This window comes from Aythya ferina, assembly GCF_964211825.1.
Source record: "Aythya ferina genome assembly, chromosome: 20".
Classification (NCBI taxonomy): Eukaryota; Metazoa; Chordata; class Aves; order Anseriformes; family Anatidae; genus Aythya; species Aythya ferina.
The window spans coordinates 8,555,923-8,576,802 of NC_140318.1; the positions used below are offsets into that span (position 1 = coordinate 8,555,923).

Here is a 20,880-nt window from a genome sequence, read left to right on the forward strand (position 1 = left end):
ACATCGCTCTGCTTCTTTCCCTTCCAGCGCGAGGCTTGCGATATAAATAACAAGCCTATTAAATAAACGTGCAAGCCTGTCGTACGATGCAAATAAGACCCAGCCAAGAGGCTGATGCCGGGGTGATAAATGAGGGCAATGGTGGGGTATGGCCTGGCGAGTGCTGCTGCCAGGCGGCCCACGTGGGCCAGCATGGTCCCGGGCGGTGGCCAACAGGTTCAGCGATGGGTCTGTGCCTGCTCAGGGCAGTTTTTCCCAGGCTGCAACAAAGTCAGATTTAACCACTTGAGCCACTCACGGTCCAAGCCTGTTTCCCATATGCACACAATCCCTATACGCTTTGAAATAAACAATATACATTAAAGCCAAGCTCTCACGCCAAGCCCTGTGACGCTCTCGCTGCGGTCTCCCAGTTGTAAGCCTCTCAGCACTCCCAACTGCCCAGTGGCTTGGCCTGACAGCTCACTGGCGTAGGCACTTGTACACATCACCCTCCCGACCTCATGATGGCAATCTGCCCCCTTCCCACCCTCTCAAGAAATAACCTTTTTTTTTTTAACCCTGCCTGACAAGGCTAAACTGTCTACTTACCGTTCCCCACACAGCAGCAGCAGCTGGGAGCATCTGGCATGGGACATATGGAATTTAATTTCCCGATATTTACATAGATTGAAACAATTCCGACTCCAGACTTCAGAAGGCCTGTTGCACCAGACCTCAAGGCAAAAGCTTTCAGTTCATTTCATTTTCCTCCTCTTCTTTTGGCGAATGAGCTGGGAATACCAGTTTAAAGTCTGCACGGGCTTTAGGATGTTGAAAGATACTCAAGTCCTTGATCTACAAGGCTTACAGGGTAAATGCTGCTTTTTTGCTTCTGGGGAATCCAAAAGGACTTTTAAGAGCCCTAGCCACTTTAAAAATATCTTTTTTCAATGACCTTGACTAGATTTGAAACAGCCCATTTGAGAGTTCTGCACATGTGGCTATAGATAAAAGTTTCTTTGTAAAAATAAAATAGCTAAAGGCAAATATTCAGTCATACGGAGGAGAATGAAAAGGGACATGTCTAGTGCTGACTGCAGGGCCAGAACTGCTGCTCTGCGGCTGTAGAGCAGAGAGTTAAACCAGGACATGCTCCTGAGCAGGACAGATGCTATAAGAAAATGGCAAAGTGAAATGTGGCTAAAACTCTGTACTCCTCCAAAGCAGTTGGTTGTCTTTGCTTTGCTGGTCAGTTACTATCCATGACATTTCCAATAATTGCAGAAACAGAGACTTTAAAGGTGATGGAGTCCATTATCAACAAAGAATTGCCAGGGATGGCAGCACACCAGTCCAGCTTTGCAAAATCCCTCTTGTAACAACACTTGAAGAGAATGGCTTAAAAAATCCCACCTCATTTTAAGGAAGCCTACAACAGATCCGTCAATTAGAAAAACAGATAGGATGCTTGTCTTCTTTATGGCTGCAAGTGACCAGATTTTTCAAATGGCACTGATGCAAATGTGAATACCAGCACTATCAGTCACAAAGCTCCTCCACTGTACAGCATCTGAGGACCTCACACATAGCTGTGCAATTTGCCAGTAAAATCCCAGTGGCTGAGCTAGAAAGATACTATGGTTTCCTGGGAGAGTTCATCCAACAGAAAATATGTCTCTTACTTGGTGTATATGCATTTTTTAAGACAAAGGTAATTTTTTTTTTTTTTTTTTTATAGAGTGCATCAGGATGAAGCCAAAATGGGACTGGGATCTTCAGGCATTATTTAGATTCCTAAGCTCAAAACGGCAACCTGAAAACTCCCTAAAGGTACCTCACTTGGTTCCTTTGAACTCCCCGAGCTCCTCCGGTTTTTGCTTTGCTTGCTCAGCTGTTCCATGAAAAACGCTTAAACAACCCTGGAGTTGCGGCTGGAACTCAGGTCTCCTACCACTGGCAAAGACACTTTTTACAAGGCCCCAGATTTTTTTCCTCCTCCTCATCCAATGACTCTTATATTCTTATTAGGAGACCAGTAAAACTAACTCCAGCACTGGAAAATGCACCCACTGCAGAGCAACCAGTTCCCTGGGCAGACATCTTTCTTGGAAAGAAGGAGACTTGGGTTTGAATCCTCCCAGGCAGAAGGGAAAACTCAGTCTGGGTCTCCCAACACCCTGGCTGAGCACTTGGACACAAAGCTGCTATGTAGGAAGGGGTTACGCTGGGGAATCTGACCTACAGTGAAAACCAAGTCTTCGGTCTTTCTCTAAAAATGACCATCTCTTTGATAGCACCATTGTTCAGATACGGTCATCATCAGAGACGATTTGCAATGCACAAGGCAGATCTCTGCTTGTACTAAATTAGAGCAATTGAGACTGGAAAGTTTAAAATCCCTACTCCTAATTGCTTATTTAACTCGCTTGTTAAATTTGATTTTATACTTGTGTGCCAAAGGATCTCCTTGTTATAGACTTCTAAAAAAATCTAATAATATATAGTGTTTTAATATTGGGTTCATTCAACTTTTGTTACTCTATTTAGAGGACCTTATTATACTTTTATTGCTATTAAATAACTTTATTCTCCTTATGATTATTTTACAGGGCTCTAGATAGCTGATCTGGATGCTGTCTTATTAACTGTACCAGGTGGTAGAAATGCCAATTATCCTCTTTAATATCCGTAATTCAGACTACATCGCAAGGCTGACCTCAGCATCTCTGATGCCCCAGGAGGAACTACATTATATCACTGAGTAAGGGGTCAGGGATGAGAGAGCTTTTGGCAAGGGACTTTCACTGTGCAGATGAAAGCATACTGATTAAAAATGGTGCTTCCTGCATAACATTGCTTTTCTCACACTTTCCAAACCCACAAGAGGCTGCTTTCTAAAGATGGGTAAAATGATCCCTGTATGGTTTATGTAATATTTGCTGCGTAGTTTTAGGATTTGTCAGGACGAAAGATACTGTAGTATAGTTAGGCTTCAGGACAGGTTGTTCAGCATCCAAAAGTAATTGGTACTGAGAAAGAATAAAAAGATGGTGAGATGCCTCCAGGCTGCTCTAAATTGGGCTTCAGAATCTGTATATGGGATTTACACAGTCTCTATCAGCTTAGTTCCCAAACACTTTTTATAGTGTTAATACATTTGTTCTCACAAATCCCCAGGAGGTAAGAATTTTAAAAAGCAAACAAATCAAGAAGTCAGAGCACACTGGCTGAGAATGAAACCCTAAGCACTGTGAGAGCCTCTGCTCTCCCCACCTCATTTGGGGTGTTTCAAAGAGCAGAGGTAGGTCTGAAAATCAGGTCCCTTCAAAGCATCTTATTTGTAAGTCTCAGCAGCTGAACCACTTCCCTTTGTCCCTCACACATCCATAAACAGATGAAAATCCCAGCCAAAGACCCTACAGGCCATCTGTGGTAGGGTGGGGAATGAAATATCTGTGTCCCAAGCCAGAGGCTCCTTACCCCTTCCTCCCATAGCTCCACGCAGGATGTCCTGGCAGCCCGGCCACTCGCTCTGGAAGGTGTCACACCACTGGGAAACCCCAGGGCAAGTGAGTTAGAATCATCCCCAAGGTGTCCCCAACATCCGTTGCTTGTCCAAGAACAAGGAAATATATAAGACATATATACGAGGACATATATAGGACATACATGTAAGGACAGCTTTCTGAAAGTTCTCAGCCCCAGTGTAGACATGAAATGTAGACTATTTTCACAAGTGTTCAGCATGCAATCTATTGAGCTCCTTTGAAAATCTGGACCTTATTTAGGTGAGTAAATGAGAGCCAAGCTCTTTTCAGAAAACAGGGTTTAATAGGAAAGTCTGCCGCCTCCTATTCTTAGGCCCCCGAGTAAGTGGTGTGAGTTGTGGTGGGAGCGGCTGGTGCAAGGCCGGTGACTCCTTCTGTCATCCCAGGAGATCCTATGGGTTGCTAGAATGGCCATGAAAAGCCGACAAAAAATTGTGCACAAACAGAGCAGACAGCAACAAATCAGCTTCATGCTAGAGCAAACGCTCAGGGAAAATGTTTGCATGGGTCTAGTGTGAACTGGTTAAAAGTCAAACCCGAGTGCTGGTCTCCTGGCAGCTAAATCCATATTACAAAATCCCATTGCCTTAGTTCACTTCAGAATTGTCTCAGCTACTCATTCCTATATCAGTGGGAAATTTGGAAGTGACTTTGGATTTGCAGTTTCCTTTTGATAAATGTATTAAAAATACCAATATAACAGCTTTTTATATCATAATAAAAATACATGGAGGATTAAATCCTGCCTAACTCTTGCTGACTTGGAAGCAAGTTTGCATGCTTTCCTCACATCCAGATTCGATTACACTAACTCTTAATGTACAACTTTGCCAGAAATGTTTTTATTAGAAGAAATTGCACTTAGTCCAGAATGTGGCAGAAGGAATGATCTCTGGCATGCGCGGTAACAGGCCCTTTACACCAATCTGAGATCTCTACATGGGTTTCTAATTTCAGCTGGAATTGAGTTGAAAAATTGGGTTTTGGATCTGCAAGAAATTGGACATGATTATAGGTAATGCTGGACTTTGGAAGTCTTGGACAAAATCTTTGGCCAATAGGCTTTTTGCATTATATCCCTCAGCTGAGAAGCTCTCTGCCAGACTGTACTCACATTCACTCTTGATTTGCCTCCTCTTGTTCCTAGTGTGTATTTTATTCCTTAAAACAACTTCTCAAAACCCTTTCTTTCCCAAAATAATTTAACTGCATCTGGAATTGTACTATCCCAAACCATTTTAAAAAGTATTGATAATTTTGAGAAGGACTTTAAAATAGCAGCTGTGAAAGATAATGCATAGATGAAAAGGGATTGAACACTTGACGGTCTTGTTTCTTTTTTATTGGCTCACTTTGTAGTACTACTACTGATTGACTACTTAATCAATCAGCCTGACATATTTCCAGTGTCTTTTTTTATGCCAGTACCTTTGGTATTATTAATAGCCAACATAAAGTGAACTAATAATGGTTTCAACAGTAAATGATGATTAGTGCATTCACCCTTCTGTCAGGTTTATAACTTTAAATAAAAAGTACTTGAATCATTCCCGTTGCCTTGCTGGAAGTCAGCAAAAGCCAAGGGATTTTATCTCCATGCATCTGTGTAGTGAGTCCCCATGTGTTCCCTGGGGCCCATGGACAGATGTACACTACCACTAAAAGGAGAGAGCTGTGATGCGAGACTAGAATTGGACTGACAGCCGTCCAGTTCTGGTGGTTTGACTCAATTCTACACCACTGAAGACTCTGAGGAGCACAGGCTGCAGGATCTGTAAGTAATTGCAAGAATCAGGCTGGGAGTTGAGATTAAAGTGAAGGACAGACTGAGGTTTCTGAAACCAGCCAAGAAAGCCTAGGTCTCAATCTTGCGAGATTCCCAAGGTGGTCAGAAGACACTTCAATTACATGATCAATACAGTTTCAAAGAAAGTGCAGAAGCCACAATGACTCTGAGAGCAAAAACATTATTTGAAGGGTAAAATGAAATCCTGTTGAAGAACATGAGATCCCTGCTCTACAGAAACCAGTCAATGCCTCCTCAGTCTCCTACTTGTTAAGTTTAGAAACATTGGAAGACATCTGAAATGGAAGTGCAAAGACAATAAGCAAACACTCCGCAGTTTCCCAGGTCCCTCGGAAACTATACAGCAGGACAGAGAATCACCTGCAATGAATTCATCCTGGTGAGGCAAAGCAGGTGTCTGAAACATTGCATTGCTTGCTGCAAAATCACGGGACTCCCGTCACACAGAACAACACTGGCAAATGTTTTGTACCCTCCTTCACAGGCTGTTGTTTCCTTGGACAAATTAAGGAAGGTTTTCTTTTTCACTAAGAAAACTCTGGAGCCAGTATGAGAGAGACATTAGAATGAGATGGCTGCAGGGATAAGTACATAACCTATCCTGTCTTTACCAATTAAGGTAATATTTCATAATTACAGCCTAACCATCAGAGAAGATGAAGGAGCAAGAGCAATGAACCCTATTGATATTTATTTGCTTTTTAGAGAAAAAGCTGATTTATTGAAGCAAACATTTCAGTGGTCAGTTTTAGCCATGCTGTTGTTTTAGAAGAAAATCAAGATAGGATTCATGAATAAATTCTAGAATGCCCTCTAATGTGATTAAGGTACCCACCTACATGTGGAAAGCCTAGACTTGATTCAAGGCTTGAATAAAGAAGGACCCTGACTTTGAATCATCTCAATCCAAGCCACTGGACAGTGATGGTTTGGGAGGGTTGTGATTACATCCCTCCCAACTCCCCCGTCCTGAAAATGTTAAAGTTTTAAATCTGCGAAAAAAGGAAAACAAACATTAGAAACTAAAAAAAAAAAACTTTTTTTTTTTTTTTCGTTGAATTGAGTTCTTATTTTCTGGCCAACTGTAACAAAAACATTGTAGAAGTACATGAGCAAAGCCCAGACTTTCCAGGCTGGAACACGGAGCTGGGCCATCACAAATCAGGGCTATCACAGTTGTGTCCCTCCTGCAGCAGACAACTGCAGTCATTTAATCACTTGCAGACATCTGTCACTCTTCATCCTAAAAATACTGTGATTTTCAGCAATTAGGTAATGTCATTGTGGTATAATGCAGAAGGGTGCTATCAGCAGGAACAACTCCTGAGAGTAAATACAAGCTTGAGAGGGAGGGGAAATTTAGTTGATAAGGTTGGAAAAAGGCAAACTGGTAAAGAAGGGCTGTTCTCTGGTGTGCAAAGTCCTCTGGCTCTGGACTCCCTATTCTACCTTTTTTTCTGTTCTGTCTACCAGAAAAGTAGTCTTTGTGACAGACCTTACATCTAGAACAACCAGCTCCACCAGACACACCGCTTTAAACCAGTCCCACCAAGTCCTTGCACAGCAGAACAGCCAAAAAGAGGGACGCACACAGCCTTGGTCATGCCCCCGAGGGTGTTGCTCAGGTTTTGAACAAAGCAAGAGTCCGTGGAACTTCCACCAAAATTCAACAGTGTCGGGGTGCCAGCTTTTCCAGGTTCCTTGAAATACTCCCACTAGTATAAATATTTCACAGTACTCTTCCCTTCACAGTTAATTTCTCTTGCCCATAGTAAGTCCCCAGCTACATTTTATGGACTAGAGGTTTAAGGGTAGACACATCCAATGGAATGATAAAACACGTCCCTCCCAAGGTGTCCCTAATTCCCTGCGTTTACAGAATGAGGACACTGCAGGTTTTTATTGCTGATGAACTCCAAGAGCAAGAAATTTTCTCTGTACTTATTGAGAATGATAAAGATGCAAGTGTGATTATTAATGTGCATCTCATGCATTTGCAATTATGCAAATGCACATGCAAATGAAGCACAACCTTTGGGCTCCTGTCATGTTGCCAATGCTTCCCTCTGTGGCACAAATTTTGGGTAACACTCCTCGCTTTAATAGCAGGTCTTACACTCAGGGCCCTGATGCTGTAGAATTTTGAGCATCTCTCCACCAGCCATTAGTGCCAAGGGGCTCCCTTCAGCTTCAGCGCATCCTCGAGGCTTTTCAGACCATTCCCAAGTCTCAAAACTTCTCTGGGGCAGGTCAGGAGGTACCAACCTCACCACTTGCAGTGGAGTCTTTGAAGTAAACCACAGATACGTGAAGAAAGGCAGTGAGCAGTGCCCCAGTTTGCTGGGTCTGTAATCATTCAACTGACTGTTTAACACCGTGGCTCACAGCGGAGCTAGAGAGTTCCCCCATCTTTCTGTTTAATTAAAGCACAAAATGTAATTGGTAATTTGTTTGGAGGTTCTCTTGGGATGCTGAACTGCAGACCTGCTAAGGGAGCCAAGGCGACGCAGCGCGTGCGCTGAGGTGGATCTCATCCGAATGCACCTCGCGGCGTGCTGCCTGGGGCGCTCAGACGCAGCTCTCCTTCCTGGCTACCTGGCCCCACCAGACCTTCTGCAACAGAATTAACCCATCTCTGAAATGAAGGAAGGAATCAGTGGCTTTCATTCCTCTCCAGCCGTGCACACCCTGAAAATCTTGATAAATGAAGGGGTTATGGACTGCCTACAAGACTGCTGACTGTACATCCAAGTTACCGTACTTCCATCACCCCGGTGAGGGGAACCCTGCAGGGACAGACCATGACCCCACAGCATCTGAACACCAACAGGGCCGGGAACACATCCCAGGCACATTTCTCAGCCCCTGAGGGTGATGGGTGCCCTAAGGGATGTGGGCTGAGCCTGGAGCTGCACCCTGCCCTCTCTTCCATTCTTTAATCAGGAGCCCAGGTAGACCTAACAAAGGCATCCCATGGCATCACGCTGCAGGTACAATAGACTTGGAAGCCCACTGTTTCTTCCAGAAGTTGTGCAATGCACAAAGAAGCTAATGACTATCTCTTCTTAGGCAGAAACAAGAACTCCTCTGACTTACGGCCACCCCTCTGGCTTGGTGGCTGCTCCTGAACAGGGGCAAGTGGAGAACGCCAGGAACAAAGGGAGAGTAAGGAGCAAGGAGGCACATGATGTGCTGGGTATTTTTCCCTGCATTGCAGTCTGTGCCCTGCATTCCCTCTTCTCAAGAGATGTTGAAATCCAACCTTGATTTGAATCCCATCAAAAAGTGCTAAATAAAACTCCCAGATCACAAATGTGCGCAAAGAAAAGCATTGCATGGGAGTACTTGCAAGGCAAGGTGACTACTGCCAAGCAGTCTCTGTATGAGTCTCCTACACATCCAGCTCCTGAGGATCATCCCCCAGAAGGGAAACTATTTTTTTTAATTAAGGGAAGACAGGGAAAAAAAAAATCAAGAATCAAAACAGGGGTTAAATACAAAAAGGCCTAAAAAATTTAACTGAGCAAACATTTGGCAGAATATTTTTAAACTTTCTTTGGTGACTCTGGGACTGCAAGTGTGGGTGGAGGTGGAGTGTAAGCCCTGAAGAAATCCTTTCCCAGCCAGTTATCTGCAAGGCAATGTCAGTGTGCAGAGTTTTCTACTGTGCTCAGGACAGCAAGGGACTTCAAGTCCCGGCCAGGGCCAGGAAGGATTGTGCAAGCGTCTTCCGGACTGCTCTTGTTGCCCCTCTCAGCACAGCAGTGGTGGACCAGTCCCCCAAATCTGTGGGATCAGAAGCATGCAAAAAGTTTCTTTTTAAAGGGACCTGCATCTGTGAGGAGCTCAGCTCCCAAAATATCCTCCACACTCATGCCTAGTTCCCAACTCATGCATTTCCCAGAGGTGGAAATCTTGCTTTGCTTCTTTCAAGCCTGTAAAGCCATTCCTCCCCTCACAGTGCTGGAGTGGCCGGAAGGAATCTGCCCCGCTCCCCCCATCACACCAGCTCAGGTAAGAAAACCAAGTCAGCAGTGGCAAACAGAAGGAGAGGAGCTAATCCACATCCTTCGTACAATCCTCCCAATCCCCTCAATCACCTTCTATTCCACTCTGCAATTCAGAGCGAGGGCAGTGCAATCCCTGCTCGATCACAACTCCTTTCTCCTGCTCTCCACTGCACCTGGCATGCTGGGTGATGCACAGGCTTGGGGGAAGGAGAAAAATGGAGAAAAACGAGCCAAGACTAAAGCAGCCCTTCTCACAGCAAAGACCAGACATGCTGCTGCAAACTGCTCTCATTTAGCCAGGATGGTGTCTTCCTCAGCTATGCAAAAGAGTTGAAAGGAGAACACCGTGCACCAGCCAAAATTCTTCATGTAACAGGATGTCATCACAAAAGCAAGAGACATCAGAAATGTGCCAGATGACACCAGAATTTGAACTCTGAAGTGCTGCTGCATTGGAACGCATCCCTCAAGATAGCCCCTTGGATCAACGTAGACCAGTGTGCGTTGAGAAAGTTGTTGTAGGTTGAAATTCAGAAGAAACTGGCTCCGTCTGCTGATATACTTTGTTGAGTCTACACTTCACAAAAAATGCAGTGGCACCATTCAAAGCATGAGCAGCATAATTCATCATCAGCAAGATACCGTATATGCTCAAGTAATGGACACAATTTTACCCTCAACAGCCCAGGTGCAGCAGTTGTGCATGCCTGCTTAAAAATGTCAGAAATCTATTGCTTGCTATAAATCAGGACTGACGATTCTGTAGAGGAAAATATCTTACTATTACCCCGACCATCTGGGTACCCGTGTCTATTCCAACTCCTGTTTTGCCTGGGTCTCTTAGAAATATATCATAATTAGTAGGGAAAAAATAGGACCAAAACAAAACAAAACAACAAAAAATAAACACCGCAGATTTTCAAAGCAATTACAGGTCTAATTCCCAAGCACTTACAAGTCATTGTCTGAACTGGGTTTTCAAACAATTTCAGTGACAGAACCATCAGGAAGCAGATTTTTAGCCCGTGCAACTAACTCTACTAGTTGAAGCATTTTTCTTGTCTGAACAAATAGGAGAGAGTGCTGAAACCATGAAGAAATACAGATGGTTTCAAAATCTGGGTCTGGGAAATGCTGAACGTCTTTTCATCAAAGTTGTCCTTTTATAATATTTGATAGAAAAAGTCAGAGCATTGCACTGAAATGATCTTTGTTGTGTTTGAGACATGCTTGATCCCACCCGAGCCCCAGCACACTCTCAGGAGACAGGTCGGATGGATGCTCACTCACACACCACCCAAGGGGGGTGTTTGGCTCCCCACTGGGACGGCGCCTCGCCTAACTGGCACTGCCTTGAGGATGTTGCCGGAGCAAGGAAAAACTCCAGCAAGTGGCACAATGGCAACTCCAGCTCTGCAGCTCTTCCACGTCCATTTTCAGAAAGGAAAAGTAACGAGCCTGGGAGGATGCATTACCGCAAGCACCGGTTCCTCCATATGCATGTGAACTCAAGTAACCTCTTATTCATCCAGGCCCTAAAATAGGAAGGCACAGTTCTGGACAAGCATATTGATCTGGATTCCTGTAACTATCCCTTTGAAACACAAATAAACTATTGTTAAAAAAAAGCCAACAGATCTCAGTGTGTGCTCTGGTTCCTTTGCAATGTGTACTATCTGACTACAATCCATCTTGGCAGTGGAACAGCTACGCAGACGTTCTTCTGAGCCAGCTCTAATGCAAAGGGATGCCAAGTATGTCTTCCCTTTTGTATTTACAGTAACAGCTTCAGCTTTCCCCACCGCTGGGAGTGCTGTTGTGGATCAGCTGGCAAAAATACACTTATCTGAAAGGACCACTGCAATTCCACTTGAAGCTGAACTGTTTCGCAGGGGTTGTCGGCGGGGACCTTCTCCCACATTAATCTACAGCGAGCAATGCCGCGGTGCCGCGGCCGGCATGAGCCTGTCTCTGCCTCCTCCCAGGCTGGACGACCTGCTGACAGACCGCTGGCCTCCTCCGCTCGGCTCTCACACCGCTCAGCTTTTGCAGGGAGGCTCCCTCGGGTCTGCCTGAGGCGTGCCAGGAACAGCGGGGTGATGTGTGACGGAAGCTGGGCCGCAGATGTACTGGTGTGTGGACATCCTGGTGTGCGGACATACCAGTGTGTGGACGTACTGGTGTGTGGATGTACTGGTGTGTAGACGCACCAGTGTGTGGACGTACTGGTGTGCAGACAGTTGTGTTGAGCAGCACGGAAGGCCTGGCGGCACTACGCTGCCTTCAGGAGCCACTGAGGACTGGGTGAGGACAGGGGATGCCCACACAGCATCCCTTCCTGGGGGAGCAGGATACAGCACAGGAAGGATTTAGCAAGCAACCCGCACACAGGGCTGGTCCATGGCAGTAATATTTGCCAATGGTAGGGTTGCTTCGTGCTGCAAAGCCAAACCAAGGCGTCTGCGACTGCCTCCAACCTCAGAGCTGCCAGTGCAGCACTGGGAGAGAGACAAACAGGCCATGCGCTTCCATGAAGACTGCTAGTATCTGAGTAACAGAAAGTTTTGCTGATGCTGAGCTTAACTACACCCAAAACAAGAGCTAGAGACCACTTTTCCTTCACAAAAAATGCAGTGACACAAGCCTTGCACTGTGGTAGACCCCCAGGTGTCAGCACTGCCCTAAGCAAAGCATCTAACAGGGTGCAGAGGACAGGCTGAGCAGGGTGCTGAGCAGGACTACAATTGCCATTTCTTACTCAACATAGACAAGAAATCTGCTCTGGATTTTGAGGGCACCCACCACTCCATGTATCTTTTCTGAGGTCTTACATGTCCACGACAGCCTGGATGCCAAGGCCTGACCATCCATGTTCTTTTTGGCACTTATATGAAGGAATGAGACAAATCCTACAGCAGCATGAGCAAGGCTTACTGCAGCCCTGTTGTATTCTTCCTCTTTGCCACATCTGCCCAGTTTAGTTTTACATTCTCTGTTAACAAAATAGACAGGGAATGCATTGAGGATTCATAGAACCAGACTCATGTACGTTGGAAAAGACCTCTAAGATCACCTGGTCCAACCTTTAACTGAGCACTGCCAAGTCCTCCTTGACACAGGAGCTGAAGGAAGGAGAAATCTTTTTGTCTTTCTGGGATATATTCCTGGGTTTCAAAGCTCTGACAGGTTGGATGGGGCTTTGAGCAACCTGGCCTAGTGGGAGGTGTCCCTGCCCATGGCAGGGGGTTGGAATTGGATGATCTTTAAGGGCGCTTCCAACCCAAACCATTCTGAGATTCTGTGACTGTGTGACATGAGGCAATCACTGAAGTCTGTGCAAAGGAATTGCAGGGAGCAACTTCCCAGTGGTAACAGCGAGCACAGCTTAGAGAAGTTTGGAGCAGTGTACATATGAGACCAGAGCCCATGTTCTCTCCCTTGATACAAGGCACAGCCACCCCACGGCTGCCCTGTTGCATAGAATAATGCCCAGATTTTGCCACAAAGCAAAAAGCCTCACCAGGAGTTCAGAGGACTTTTTGTTGTTGTTGTTTTAAGGTGATAATTCATGTAAACAAACCACCCCCCACAACCATTTAACATATAACATATTATGCCATTATCCTAATTTATATTTTGTTAAGCCTTAGGGGATTTAGCTGAGAACGCAGATCCATTGCAGCAAGTGCTGTAACAAGCCACAGTAGAAAGCAGTCCCTGCTTCAATGAATTTACAGTCTGAACAGACAAAAGACAGGAGAAAGGAAGAATTATTCTCCAGGCCCCACCAAAACAGCCAATAAACTTGCCCCCACTTCCTGCTGACTTGTGCTCCAGAACGTCAGCTTTCATTAAAAAAAGCAACAACAACAAAAGACATTTCTAGCTCCTGTGGTTGTAAAAAGACTCTTGAAGACACGCTAAATCAATGCAATCACATTTACCCAGCTATGCAGATGACTCTGGAAAGAGACATAGCCATTCATCTCTGACAGGGCCCAAATAATTACAAGTTTCTGCAGCCACAGAGTTCTCCATTTCAGTGCAGCTTCTTTCAATCCTTACAGCCCTGTCTTCTTTTGTCCTACCTGAAATTGTGACTTATCCTCCTGCTTTCGGACTCCAAAACCATGTTACTGTGCACCTTTCTGGTGCTATTACAGGTGGCTACAAGTTCTGGGCTCCTGAACTGGCATCCTTCTCCCATTCAGCATTGCATGGTTGTGAGAGGGGAGTCTGAAGGGAACTGGAGACCAGGCCCAGAGGAACAGGCCAAGGTGAACGTACAGAGGAAGAAACAAACCAAAACCAACCACCACCATCCACAGCAATCCCTCCTCCCCAAAGCGTATGCCTATGAAACAGCCAAAGCCTGGGGGACATGGGGAATTTCACAGAAAGGCAACAAAGCCGCCTTTACTGCATCGTTTATGTTTGTACCACCAAACACGTGAATCACCCATAAACATCCTCGCTGCCAGAAAACTTTTGGTGTGACTTTGAACATGATGCCCATGAGCATCCTCCCTGCACAGACAGAAAGAGCTCACGCGACTTCAGAGTTAGTGTTTGACCAAAACCAGATCTTCCTGAGTGGAACCAGCAGTGTATCCACTACGCTATCCCGCTCCCACAGGACATGGTGCGTGCTGGTAAACCTTCCCACCGCTATGGTTACACACAGGGAAAGCACAACAGGTCTTCAACAACAACAACAACAAAACAGACCTGTCTTCTCCTCTCGTCTTGAAAGGACACAGCCAGTCAAGGTGATGATGGGAACACTGCATACTTGGGAACATGCTGGAGCTTTCACCACCTGCTGGCATTCTCGAGACAGATCTAGCTCTGAAAACTTCACCTCCCCTGCCAGCAGGAAATAAATCTTGTGGTTTTAGAGTTGGAGAGTGAATCCATATTCAGTTAGGAATTTATGGTGACTTTATGGATCCCACAAATGCTTCACTACCACCATTTTCTGGAAACTGTACAATTCCTGCAGTTCATTCACTGCATTCAATTGCCTTTTTTCAGGGAAGCACTTCTAATTGCTTTTTTACAGATATGGGTTTCTGTAAAGAATAGAACATGGTTCATATCGTATAAAATGTTACCATAGCCTTTTCAACTATATATAGCTTTTATAGCTAGTTTTAATTTCCCCAGAGTATTCATCCCAAAGGGTTAAATCCATCCCTCATGTAACTCCAATGGCTTCACACCAGAGTGTATTTTACGCAACAATCACAGCGCTACAATTCAAGCAACGTTTTCTTGTACCATTTCTTCCATCTCACAAGGGCCCTTTCCTTTCAGCTGCAATGAAATGTATGGCAGTAAGCAAATACCTGTGCAGTCTGCACTGATTTACAGATATCCAAGCACTGTTACCATCCCTTACGTCCCCATGGCTGTTTGTTTGTTGTTGGGTGGGTATATTTTGTTTTTAATATCACATTGGATTGTTCCACTCTTTCCCTGGGAAACAGTTGTACACATTTCTGCAACACAGACACTGCAAAGCCAGTATCAATTTTCTTCCTTTATATTAGCCCCTCTGGTACCTTTACATTAACCCGGAATGAATCACTGGCCTCCCAGTCATTTCTTGCTACACGCAGTTTTGAGAAATGGCATAACTCACATTTCAGAGAAGGCCTGGTTTCCTCAGACGTGCTCCTCAACTGCCAAATAGCTGGTGCAATGGCTCATGCTTCCTCTGCACACACATCCACCGGACTCCCAGACAGCCCCTGGCAACTTCTCTGCTGTTTCTCCGAGCTCTGCTCTCGTGTGCCAGCGCAGAAACCCCACAACAGCTGGTGCAGCACACCCAGGGAAGAGTGAGGTGACTCCAGTTGTCCCACCAGTATTATCTGTCCCACCAAACAGGGGCAGCTCGTGCTATCAGTTTTCGTGGCCAGCTCCGTGTCCTTCTATCCAAACTGTTCATCTTTTTTCCTGAACTGACTCCGTTGCCCTGTACAGAAAGAGAAAATGCGCATGCTTATTCTGAATGCTTTGCAATGCCCTGAGCAGAAATAAGCTCCGTACCAAAACCGAAACAGACAAAAAAAAGCACACACAAGCAGAGCCAACATTTAACTGTCCATCCATGGCAAACTCTATGCGAGCTAATAATATAAAGGAGCCTGTAAGTATGTGTTGGACCGGTGAAATGTGAGTTGTGTTCAAGGCTGGGCCAGACTCAGATGGATGAGAGAGTCTTTAACCCATTGGAAAATCCAATGCTCAGCGTACCCTTCACAGCATTTAGGGAAATAGGGGAATACAAGGGACATGTTTGTGACCTGGGGGTTTGAGTCCTGCCTGATGCAGCAATGTACCCTCTTCTCACAGGAGACCCAGAGCAGACAAAAGTACTTGACAGTCAAGCCTGAATATTTGTCTTATTCCTCTGCATTTCCACTCTGGAAAGACCCATGTCAGATTTGCTGACTTCAGCATCTCTGCTGAGCCCTTCAAACCCCCAAAGTTCTTCCAAGATGCCTTATTCCCTCCCTAAGGGAACAGTAGCAGCAGTGGAGAGAGACCAAGAGACCCTAAGGCTGAGAGGCGTCTAAAAGGTGCACTGCTGTGGTCCAGAAAAAAAAAAAAAAAAAAAAAAAAAAAAAAAAAAAAAAAAAACTAAAGTGATTATTTAAGGAGCAATAAAAACCGTGAAAAGAATTAATTTTAAATAATAGGGCCTAGAAGGGAAAAGCCACTTTTTTTTTTTACTTCTTTCCAGTCAGAATTATCCTGTTTTCATCAGTCATGCCCTCCATCTTCAGAAGTGTTGTTGTCCTCAGTTTATTCATGAGAAACTGGGGCATAATAGAAGTTGTTTTTGAGAGGTCATGCAAGGTTTGTATGGCAGAGCAAGAATAAAATATTTACAGCATTAAACATCCAGTCCTTTTCTCCTTAAGGCACCAGCAGGCTGAGAGGTATTGACTTCTTACAGCAAATCTGTCTTGACAACTACAGTAAATCTGTCTCACGACAAGGGTGTTAGGATCAGCCCACTACAGTACATGACATAAATCTATCCCTTATAGTTTGAGGAACAGGTGTAGATTTGGGTATTAAAAGCATGGAAATCTCCTGTTACAAAACCCCAAACCTCATGAAACACATCTGTTTCATTTAGGGTTTGAGGTCCAGATAGCTGAGGTTCACAAAAACTTCGGTTGGGGTAGTTCAGTTCGGAAAATTCAGTTTGGAAAATACAAGATTGAGATTCACAAAGCGCAGTTCTGGTCCATACACTGACATTAATTTTTGTTGCCTTTGGACAACTGATCCCTTGACCATCACACCCGAATAGGTGCCGTCTGGTCTCCTTAGTTTGTAGGTTCTTCATGGGGAGGACCATCTCGACCATCTCTACAGGAATACGCAGTGCCTGCAGATTTCAAGCCCTGAATAACATCTGGAAGTCAGATCACTTAAAATACAGCTTAAAATGCCATCAGACACACTCTGATAGCCTGCACAACTCCAGTATTAGCTAAGGTTTGATTTGTTGTTTGCTTTCTCCATGACAGTTCTGGCTGGGATCCCACGGAATACGCCCGAGGTCTGCCGATGATGGGGAGCCAGCATGAAGTGCAAAACCCCAAATCCCTCTGTCCGTGCTGGTGCCACAGCTCCCCATAGCCACACTCCTCATGAGCCCACCTCGCCTACACCGCTCACGGCCACAGGCGATGCACTTCCAGGGGGTGGCTACGAAACAAAGCCCAGCATACTTGAAAACGAAGGTGTTAACTAGTAATTCAAGCCGCATTAAAGGGCCAGTGTGAGCTCTCCATTGGTAGTACACTGCATACATTTGTCAACCAAACACAAATCCATTTGAATAGATTTCTTGTGGCCTGTTATTTATGAGGGGAAAATATCCCCTGGTCTCTGGGCTGATGAGAGCCCATGCTTTCCCTTCTAATCTTAACTGCCTATTATTAGCAGCCCCGGTTACAGAATGCCCCTCTGCCTTGTATATATTCCAAGTACCCCCAGTTTTCCACTTGGCATGGGTATGAGGCAGGGGAAGACACAGAGCACTCAATTACTGGCATTTCAATGTGCCTTTTGCAGTTCACTCCTACACTTGGGATAATCTAATTACACAGGGCAGAAACCTCACCCAACCATATATTTTCCTTAGACCCTGTTGCCACCAGTTACTTTTACTCCTCATTGAAACAGAGTCCCCCTCTTTTTTTATTTCCTTCTTTCTTTTTTTTTTTTTTTTTTCCACATCGTTAAAAATTTATTATTTAGACTGATGATGACATCATCTGGAAAGGGACCCAGGCTGTGGTCATCAGGGCCTTTTTCTGCATTACAGAGAAGCAGTTTCTCCTCTCTCCCTTGCAGATCATTAATTTTTAAAATAGAGCTTTGCTTTAAATATATACAGCTCATTTTGCTTTCGGCTGATGAGTCAGAGGAGCTGTCTTTCACCCAGGTCGGGTGCCCCCCGTGCCATGCTTCCTGCCCTAACCAGCAGCATGTTCCCTGATGGAGCCCCGGCTCCAGGCCTCTTCAAGGAACAGGGAGGGTGTTTCTGTGTAAATAACCAAATAATTGCATTTGCATCCACCCAGCTTTGTTCCCTGGTCCATCCTGAAATGGCCTGGCCCTGCAGGTCCTCCTCAGGGCTAAGAGCTCATGGGCTTTGCCCTCAGATGTTTAAGGGAAGACTTTATAATATGGCTTAGCAGTAGTATGGGCACAATTCACCTCACCATGCTGAGCTTTTATGGTAACTACACCATGAATCCTGCACCACCCCTGTGCAAGCTGTGGTCTCCTCTCCAGAGAGGACCAGAAATTAGGTGTCTGGGTTGTCTGCAGGATTACCCAAGGGATTAACAAAGTAAACACTAACCCTGGGCATTCACTGCTTCTGTCCTAGACCGTTTAGGTGGAGAGAGCAGGTACATGTGTGGGAACAGCAGGGCTCTGCAGGCTGGCTGGCAGTGGGACCAGCACCCGAGGTGGCACCCAGAGCCCTCAGAGAGACGTCGATGCATCAAGAGATGTACAACGATGGGACAGGCACCTCGCTGCAGGATCCCAGATGGAGCAGGCAGAGCCTGGCAAGGGGGAAGTTGCAGAGAACGTGCCTGAGGAATCCTTGCTTGCTGGGAACACCTCTGTCCCTGCAGACCCCTTCGCCCAGACCTCACCTCGTCAGGAGCAGATCTGGGTAGCACAGTTTTGCATTCACCCACTTAAACTTTAATCCATCCCTAAATCAAAGGGCAGTAGTTGCAAAATGTATTACCTGAGGGCGGGACCAGGGTTTTCATCAGCTGAATGTATTTCTTCATCCCTGAGCATGCACAAACATTTGCAAGTATTTCTCTTACTGAAGGCAGTATCTTTCTCCTTGCTAGATCCCTCAAATAAAATAGGTTTTATCACCCCCATACACATCTGGGTATTCACAGAAGCATGTGGGAGCACGATGGATGTGCCACCTTGGAAACACTTTAACATGACATTGTAATTTAGGAGGAAGGGACAAGGCATGTCTTATCTGAATGAAGATGCAGGACACATTCAGAGAACGGGGATGTAAACACCACTTATTTTTAGATACCCATCTTAGCCTAAATTACTAGACTAATCTCTTGAGACTTCTTGTATATTTGTAGGAGAAAAAAAAAATACTTTCAGATGACAAGTTAGAGGAGAAACTTAATTTAGAGGCACTCTCCCTCCATTGACTGAATGGAGAAAGAAAGTGATGGAGGGAACCTCCTAAATAGGCTGCAATCCTTATAAATAGCTGCAATCAGCACAGAGGAGAGTCACTCAAATAAGTGTCTGACCAGGGCAAGGTGTTGCTCATCCAGCACAGCGAGAGCTGCCGTGGGTTCTTTAATGAGCACAAGTGGCTTCAGCTTTGGTTTTACATTTACTCCAAGCACAACAGCAGTCCTCCAACTGGGCTGGGGCATGAGTTCAGGACAGGTCCACGAAGAACAGTGCTCACCATTCAATGGTCTCCAGCTATTACTTTCTTTAATGCCTTGTTTTTCACTGAATTTTCCACATCCTAGAACAAGCCCATCCCTTAGCTTATGAGCTCTCAGAAGCTACTGAAATCCTAGCATGATATGCATGGATTCAGATTTAAGAAAAAGAATATGACAGTCCTTTATAACGTCATTATATTTTCTGTAGCTGTTTAGTCAACAGGAGGGCTGTCAAAGTTTGTACACAGAAAACAGTGTCATGCAAAGCTTGTCAGAAGGACGTGAAAAAGTCAGAAGGATAAACTGGCTGTTATGTGGACTTGTGCTATAACATTTACTTGGACTCAGTTATCCAGTAACACAGTTCACCAAAATCCATCAGAACAATCCACAGTGCCTTGCTCCCTCTCAAAATCATTGCTCTCCCCTCCAGCTCCTCGACCTGACCACTTGCAGGTCCAAAGCTCCTCCTTACCCTTCAAGATAATCTATGGAGCACTGAGGAATCCTTCCTTTAGGGCTGAAACAAGCATAACAGACAGGAGGAGATAGAACAAGAACAGAAGTAGGCATCACAAATACATTTCACTGCACGTACATAGAGTTGTAACTCTAAGAAGTATTCTTCTGACACAATTTCTCTAATGAATGCCGAGGGCTGAGAAAGAAGGGTAAAATGCTGTGTGGTCATAAATGGAAAAGAGCAGCCTGGAAGACAACATCGGGGTGCAAGCAGGCTCTATGCTATGGAAATATTTGAGGGGGGGAAAATCTCAATTTCAAATTACAGCAGAGAGCCTGCTTCAGAAATCACTGCTTTATCTCCACCTCTCATTCTCCTGCTCACTTCCCAAGCTCCAACCCTTTCCTAACCCTCCCGTTGCCCCCATGGAGGGCGGCCGTTCCTCCCCACCGCTTCTCCTGGTCCGGCCCCACCGTGGCCACCTCCTGTCCTCGGCCAGTGGCCTCCCAGTGGGCCTCAGCGTGCTGCTGGAGGACAGGACGGCTCTATACACAGCAAAAAAAGAAGTTAAAATGAATTAGATTATGGTCATATTAATTCAGGGCAGCCACCCAATCCTTTCATTAGCTTGATTCTCCGGCTACTGTAGCAATCTATAAATGTTATAAGCTTTAAATGCTTTCTGTACTTTAAGCTTCATAGGAGACTACTACTATTAACAGTTACACAAGTCGGGAGGAAAGGGGGATGCTATACGGGGTTATATATGAGCCTGTCACGGCTGTGAATACACAACCTTATGCTAAACATTCCCAGAACTCGGGACGAGGCTTCCAAACACTTCACAGCGAACAGCTCCCAAGGTGACACCTCGGGCTGCATTTTGAGAGTGGTTCTGGCCCCCCAGTGGTGTGTGAAGCCCCCCCACCTTTCTGGCCATTTGCTGCCTCAGAAGGAAGCCCTGCGGGACGGTGACCAGGCCTGGCACACCGAGCGACTCAGCCTAACCCTTCACGGCGCAGCCCAGACAACCACAGGCGTGCGGTTTGCACAAAGTCCCTTGAACTTCTGAACTCTA

The 20,880-nt window shown here is 45.4% G+C and overlaps 1 protein-coding gene across 4 annotated transcripts in view; it reads right to left on the reverse strand.

Annotated features, from left to right (window-relative positions):
• PAPPA (pappalysin 1) overlaps window positions 1–20,880 on the reverse strand; it is a 361,581-nt gene that overhangs the window by 218,651 nt on the left and 122,050 nt on the right. For 3 of the 4 annotated variants that reach the window (XM_084494331.1, XM_084494334.1, XM_084494332.1), the window contains exon 2: window positions 14,992–15,327. Coding sequence is in view for 1 of the 4 variants with exons in the window: in XM_084494333.1 (XP_084350459.1) it covers window positions 592–631 (40 nt within the window). In the remaining 3 variants the exon portion in view is untranslated. Of the gene's footprint in view, window positions 1–591; window positions 675–14,991; window positions 15,328–20,880 lie in introns of those variants that run through there. The other variant, XM_084494333.1, reaches the window with a different exon arrangement.